The sequence below is a fragment of the Miscanthus floridulus genome, chromosome 19 (genome assembly GCF_019320115.1).
Source record: "Miscanthus floridulus cultivar M001 chromosome 19, ASM1932011v1, whole genome shotgun sequence".
Classification (NCBI taxonomy): Eukaryota; Viridiplantae; Streptophyta; class Magnoliopsida; order Poales; family Poaceae; genus Miscanthus; species Miscanthus floridulus.
Window position 1 is genome coordinate 98,187,712 of NC_089598.1, and position 7,029 is coordinate 98,194,740.

Sequence of the window (7,029 nt, forward strand, 5' to 3'; positions counted from 1 at the left end):
GAAACTTCTTCTTTCTTGTATCTTCCTTCTTCTTCTTTCTGCCACCGAAGAATGAGGAAGACTGATCTAAAAATTATTCTCCCTAGTCCTGGCCAGATCTAATCACGACAAGATTATGAGTGGGTTTTGGAAACTCTTGGAGATGCTCCAACAAAGTTCATGGAGTTGCTCACTAAAAACGAAAAAAACGAGTAAAACCATTTTAAATTTGACAATGTTTATTAAAAATATTAATGTTTATTTCACACTAAATACATTAGATTTATTATAAGATATACTTTCATTGTATACGTATTTTGTATCACTATATACTCAAAATGGTATATGAGGGAGTGTATGTCAATATTTTTTATAAACTTGACCAACATATATATCTGATTTGACTTTGAAATTAGGATAGAACTAAAACGGTACTTCTTTCTTATATCAAATTATAAAATGTTTTGATTTTTTTGATATATTATTTTTACTATACATTTTTTTCACGAAGATAGCAGAATCTGTGCACAAAAAGTGGGCAATCACAATTCGACAGAGTTGGCACATCTGATTTTTTTTCGGATACTACTTTAGCACTACTTTTAATAATATTTTTCTCTTATAACAAATCAGTATAAACATCAACCTAAATCAAATTTTAGCGAAACAAACAGTCGAACAGGGCCACTACACCCGGGCTGATCGGTCCTCGGAAGAACAGGACACGTAGGATCCGGTCCACTCCCACATCCCATCCGGCCATCGTGCCACGAGCTGGCGCGGTAGCGTCAACGCTTGACGCGTTCGGCAGCCACCTCGCGTGGGTTCGAGCCAAACTCCACGGTCGCACCACCCCTGACCCCCCTCGAGTCGATGTTGAGCTCGCTCAGGTAAAAAGCCCATTTGAAAACTCTGCTCCTGTTTCCGCTCAGTGAGGCCACGTCGTAGGGTTTTGCTTGCTTCGCCCGGCGGTAAAGCGGAGCGCGGCCACCGCCGCGCGCCCGCCCATGGAGATCGGGCAGTACCCCGCGAGCAGCTGCTCCAAGGAGCACGAGAAGATCTACCAGGAGTGGTTCGCGCTCGCGGACGCAGGTCCGATTTCCCTCTGCTCTCTTCTGTTCCCCCTCGATCCCCAATCCCCTTCCCACTGTTGTGTGCCTGGATGTGTGGTCTTCTAATCGACGGTGTTGCAGATGGGGATGGTCGCATCACGGGCCCCGACGCGATCAAGTTTTTCGGCATGTCCAAGCTCTCCCGCCCCGACCTCAAGCAGGTGCTGGTTCTCGCTACTAATCCCCTTCCTGTTTTGTTCTGCTTGTGGAACTATTGGTTTTTATATATGTGCCATTTTTGTCTAACTGTGCTGCGATTCTAGGTCTGGGCTATCGTGGACACCAGACGGCAGGGGTACCTGGGTTTCCCCGAATTCGTCACGGCCATGCAGGTTTTCCCTCGTCTATTTGATGTTTCTGTTGTGCTCTCTGTCTCCACTAGGTGATTTGGGTTATTGTTCGTTACTAATGGGCTTGTTTCAATTGGCAGCTAGTCTCTCTGGCACAAGCAGGGAATGAGATTACTCAAGATAGCCTTAAACGCGATGGTTGTTGCTAGCCTCCAAATCAAGCCTACTTGATTGCATTATGCTTATTTATTTACTGCTAACAAGTTTAAGGTTATATCTGACAGATTTGGTCAGTTTGAATCCACCTGTGATGGAAGGTTTGGATGCCCTACTTGCGGTAATGCATTACTATGTCCTTACAGTTTTTCTTTATCGAATTTGTGCTTTATCTCAATGCCTTGTAGTAAATATGATGGCAACTGCTTTCAGAAATCTAAGCATTTGGTGAAGCGTGTTGATCCAGAAATGGATGGTAAGTAATGCACTCTTTAACAGGAAATTCATGCTTGGGGGAAATCTATGATACAAACCTTTTTTTTTTATCCATGCAGGATACCCTCAGGAACAATCCCATTTAACAAACAAATGGTTCAGCTCAAAGTCATCAAAGAACGTAATACTCATGTAGTCATGTCATCTTCACAACTTTCTTCTGTATGCTCCTAGAACATCGCTCTTGTGAATATCTATTGCATATCAGCACCAAAGGAACTTTTGAGGAAAATTCTGTTATATCCTCATTAGTGAGCATATGTTAATAGATCAGTTATCTGTCTTTTTACGTTAGCAAAAGGAAAAGGCAGCAAGTTTACTTGTTTAGCTTGTGTAAGCTTCTGTAGCTGGTTAACTATTTATTTTAATTGTATCTTGTCTGTTAACGAGCTTGGAAACAATATGATGCATGTAAGTTGTCTAAAAGGAAGCCCACAGTCCACCAAAATGTTTGTAAGACAACGTAGCTCTCAGTACTTGTGTTTCTATTATGCATTATTAAGCAACAGAGATATTTTTTGTGCCAATTTTAAGACCTTTCCCTATATAAACAAATGCTGTCAGTTGACCCTAGTTTTGTGAATGACACATTTATCATTATTGCTGATCTTTCCTTTTATGGTGTTATATGTAAACAGATACCTCTGACTGCTGTTACTTCTGTCATTGATGGCTTGAAAAAACTTTATATCGAAAAGTTAAAGCCTTTGGAAGTTACATACAAGTTCAATGATTTCGTCTCCCCTTTGCTGGTACATACTGTATTCCCATTTTCTGGATACTTTAGGAAACAGAAATGACTACTTTCCTGTGTGATCTATGCCATCATTATTGTTATTTCCTTCTCATTTTGTTCAAAATAACTCCCTTTCATGCAGATTATTGTTAATCCTTTTTTTTTGTGTTGCAGACAAGTAGTGATTTTGATGCAAAGCCAATGGTTATGCTCTTAGGTCAATATTCTACTGGTAAAACAACTTTTATCAAGCATCTGCTAAGAACAAGCTATCCAGGTTTTTTTACCTACCAGATGTACCTTCTATAGTTTCCCAGGTTTGTTCAAGTAACATGCTGTCTGACAGTTTATGTTTTGCATTTGCAGGTGCCCATATTGGACCAGAGCCAACAACAGATAGATTTGTAGTTGTCATGGTAAACTGAACAAAACTTAGGATTTCTCTTTGTAGGTATAATAGGTGCATCAAATGATTTAAACTTCTTATTATGATTTGTGAAGTAATTTTAGTTGAAATGATGAACGGATGAAGCAATCCAACATTTTTCTCAAAACTTTGGATAGGGAATTTACATCATTAGTTACCTATGGGATCCCTCCTAAGATGTTGGCTTTACAGATTTTAGAATCACATAGTAGTTGATAGACCTCCAGAGGCGGGCGTAGTGGAATCCTAAGCCAGGATAGTAACGTGAAGAGAGGTAAAGGAAGACCGAAGTTGACTTGGGTAGAGGCAATAAAAGGAGACTTGAAAGGATGGAATATACCCAAAGACTTAGCCTTAGATAGGAGTGCTTGGAAAACAGCTATTCACTTGCCTGAACCTTGATTGCTTCTGTTGGGTTTCAACTCTAGCCTACCCCAACTTGTTTGGGACTTAAAGGCTTTGTTGTTGTTGTTGATAGTAGTTGATAGATAATGACACAGATTGGAGTATGACGTTATGCCTTTGAATATCGTCACAGTTTTCTATATATAGTTTGTAAAATCCTCAAGAGCATGTAAAGAGTTTTCTACATAGTAAATAGAACTTTAAGGGTATAGGCTGATCTAGGTTCTCTATTTGGTAGAAGTATTAAAAGTATTAAAAAAATAGCGCTAGTGCTGATGCCATAATTTTCTTAGGTGCTACGGCTCGCAAAATTATCAGTCTGCCATTTCTTTTTTTTTTTTCGTTTTTTTTTTTGTGTGTGTGTGGGGGGGGGGGGGGGGGGGGTCTTCCTGTTGCCAACAAGAACTAAAATTAGTGCTTTTGGGATGCATTGCTTGTTCATTTCTATAAGATGTTTGGATCTGATTGTCTTTTTGTGCTTCGTGAAAACACTGTAAATTTTCTGGCTGACATCTGTTGCGTTGTGATTAGCAGCCTGTACCTTTTTCTCTAAATTTTCTATGAAATGCTGAGCTGCGATTATATCGCCAGCCATCATATTTATGATTGTTTCTGATTCCTTAGGGTTTGTTGGGAATGTTAGCTAATGTAAAAGAAGCATAATGCACACATCTCCAAATCAATATTAAAGTAAGTTCATCATTGCTAGATTTATGCAAATTCTTGCTTGTGAAACTGGCAATAGATACTAAGCACCTATTGGCACACTCTTTTTGTCCAATTTCAGTTTTTTCAACCTAGGCCAATGTAACTGCAGTATAAGCAGTATGAATTGCCTGTGTGCCACCTATTACATTACCACATGTTTTATACCTATAATACTTTCCCCTTTCTGTCGCTCCAGTTAACTTATGTATGCTTGCCAGTCAGGACCTGACGAAAGGACTATTCCTGGAAATACTATTGCTGTTCAAGCTGACATGCCTTTTAGCGGCCTTACAACATTTGGGACTGCATTTTTATCCAAGTTTGAGTGCTCTCAGATGCGACATCCAGTAAGATTTAATTTTGATGCAAGTGAAAACCTAAAAGGCATGTAATCTGGAAACTGATACCAAACATTTACCTTGAAGCTGCTAGAGCATATCACATTTGTTGACACACCTGGTGTTCTTTCTGGTGAAAAGCAACGCACGCAACGCAGCTATGATTTCACTGGCGTGACATCATGGTTTGCTGCGAAGTGTGATCTTATTCTTCTTCTGTTTGATCCTCATAAGCTTGATATCAGCGATGAGTTCAAACGTGTCATTGGATCATTACGTGGACATGATGACAAAATACGTGTAGTTTTGAACAAGGCAGATCAAATAGACACTCAACAGGTAGTATTTGTGGATCTTTTTGTGTCTTAATTCGTGATGGGACATTTTTCTTTGTTTTGCTCTACATATTAATAGTCCTTTTCTCATTGACATGCAGCTTATGAGAGTTTATGGTGCATTGATGTGGTCTCTTGGGAAAGTATTGAATACACCTGAGGTTTCACGTGTTTATATTGGGTAACTTCTGATACCCTGATCTTCTTTATTTCACTATTTGGTATTTTATGATAGATTACATAAGATCTTCAAATTGTAACTTCAAAATTACTAGTAGAGTATTGATGTATTTCATTTACTTTATTAAAGCTTGACTCGGGTATTACTGGATTTCTCCAACAATAGTATATTTGAATCTTGTTCTGGTATTGACCTTAGATCATTCAAGTGCCTGCAAATCATTCAAGTAACTTCCATGTTTGTTTGTAGATCATTCAATGACAAACCAGTAAATGAATCAGCTGTTGGTCCACTTGGAAAGGAACTATTTGAGAGAGAGCAAGATGATCTCCTTTCTGATCTCAAAGATATCCCCAAGAAAGCCTGTGATCGTCGGGTAATTTTTTTTTCTTTTTTCTTTCCATGTGTTTTTTGAGTCCTAACTAATTAGTTTTTGCATATTAACATCAGTATTCTGTGCCTGCAGATCAATGAATTTGTTAAACGTGCTAGAGCTGCCAAGATCCATGCTTATATAATAGGCCATCTAAAGAAGGAGATGCCTACAATGATGGGCAAAGCAAAAGCCCAACAACGACTCATAGACAATCTGCCCGATGAGTTTGCAAAGGTATGTATTTTGAGGTTCTGAACTTCTCTAGTCGATATAGGATCATTGTAGATTGAAGAGCCGCAGAGGTCCTTGCTTATGTTGGCAACTTAGGATGGAAGCTTTTGTCTGTCAGATGTCCTCTTACCACATATGTTTTTTTTTGTTTTGCTTTGTTGGCATATCGTGGCCTCGTGGCTTGTTTCACCTAACCAGCTTGCACCTTAAGTTTCGATTATTTTACTACTTTGCACATTCTGAAATAGTGACAGTAAGAACTGGTTGAGTTTGCCGATGGTGTGAATTCTGGTCTCTTCCTGTTTCATTTCAGTTACAGTGTCCTCTCTTTTCTTTTACTGGATGTCATGTGAAGCATTCACTTACATATCCTTTCCATATAATTTTCATGCTCTAAGCAACAACTGCTGTCTGGTGGAATAGGTGCAACGGGAATGCCATCTTCCGTCGGGAGATTTTCCTTATGTGGAGCACTTCAAAGAGGTCTTGAGCGGGTATAGCTTCGACAAGTTTGAGAAGGTCAAGCCCAAGATGATACAGGCCGTGGATGATATGCTTGGATATGACATTCCAGAACTTCTCAAGAACTTCAGGAACCCATACGAGTGAACCCATAGAGGCGGTTGAAGGATGACTTTGATCTTCACCAAAATGAGGGATTGAGTGGGGCATGGATTGATGCAGCCGTCCATAGCTTTGGAATTGTCAGGCGACGATGAATCATCGCGATCAAGGTCCCGTGGGGCGCTCATTGCCTTCCATGCTTCACCGTTGTTATATAACTTTATGCATAAGCATCATAGAACCATCGCTCAAACTTTCACCAGACATCTGGTCATGTAAAATCGACTAAATAGTGATCTTAGCATTAAAGAATATACTGCGATGCTCATTGTTTCCTCAAATGAGTATTTAATCGTTTGGAATAGCTGGATGATGCGGTCCTGTCAATTATCAGCCCATGAAGAATATTTGGACCACAGTGGGGTGTTGTCCTGAGCATGGCTCCTTGTTTTGCTTTTATGTGAACTAGTCCATGACGTCCGTCATCGCGCGTGTCAGCAAATCACCTGGTTAAGGCGTAGGTAAAAAATATGTTAAGTTTTTGTATGGAAACAATATTAGGAGTTTCATATAGCTTCAATCCAGTTATGTGAGGCTGAGATGTAGACATATTAAATAATAGTAGAATGTATGAAATATTTTTGGTACAAAAATCAGCAAGACAGACCATTCAATACCACAGGAGCCGTTCAAGGGTAGGCAAATAAGGTTGTGCTGGAGCACATCCAGGAAACTGCATCTGCATAGAAGCTGCCGCGAACACGAAATTACCTAACGCAAGGAAAGAAGCCTGTAAATAAGACAACACAAAGAGAAGGCATGTATGTAACAGATTCAGCACATAGACAAAAAAAA

The 7,029-nt window shown here is 39.6% G+C and overlaps 1 protein-coding gene across 1 annotated transcript; it reads left to right on the forward strand.

Annotated features, from left to right (window-relative positions):
* The first annotated feature begins 858 nt into the window (after positions 1–858).
* On the forward strand, positions 859–6,540 carry LOC136527669 (EH domain-containing protein 1-like). Its single transcript, XM_066520458.1, has 16 exons — positions 859–1,071; positions 1,173–1,252; positions 1,355–1,423; positions 1,522–1,579; positions 1,666–1,718; positions 1,811–1,853; positions 1,933–1,994; positions 2,512–2,625; positions 2,784–2,886; positions 2,976–3,025; positions 4,368–4,496; positions 4,575–4,826; positions 4,924–5,003; positions 5,253–5,379; positions 5,470–5,613; positions 6,034–6,540. Exons 1-16 carry the CDS (start codon positions 987–989, stop codon positions 6,217–6,219), a joined length of 1,635 nt encoding a protein of 544 aa, XP_066376555.1. The 5' UTR covers positions 859–986; the 3' UTR covers positions 6,220–6,540.
* Positions 6,541–7,029: the final 489 nt, after the last annotated feature.

Bases quoted from the DNA above. Each gene is read 5' to 3' on its own strand.
- LOC136527669 (XM_066520458.1), top strand. From the start codon at position 987: ATGGAGATCGGGCAGTACCCCGCGAGCAGCTGCTCCAAGGAGCACGAG. The intron at 1,719-1,810 runs GTAATGCATTAC...AACTGCTTTCAG, and splicing joins GTTTGGATGCCCTACTTGCG to AAATCTAAGCATTTGGTGAA. The intron at 1,854-1,932 runs GTAAGTAATGCA...TTATCCATGCAG, and splicing joins TGTTGATCCAGAAATGGATG to GATACCCTCAGGAACAATCC.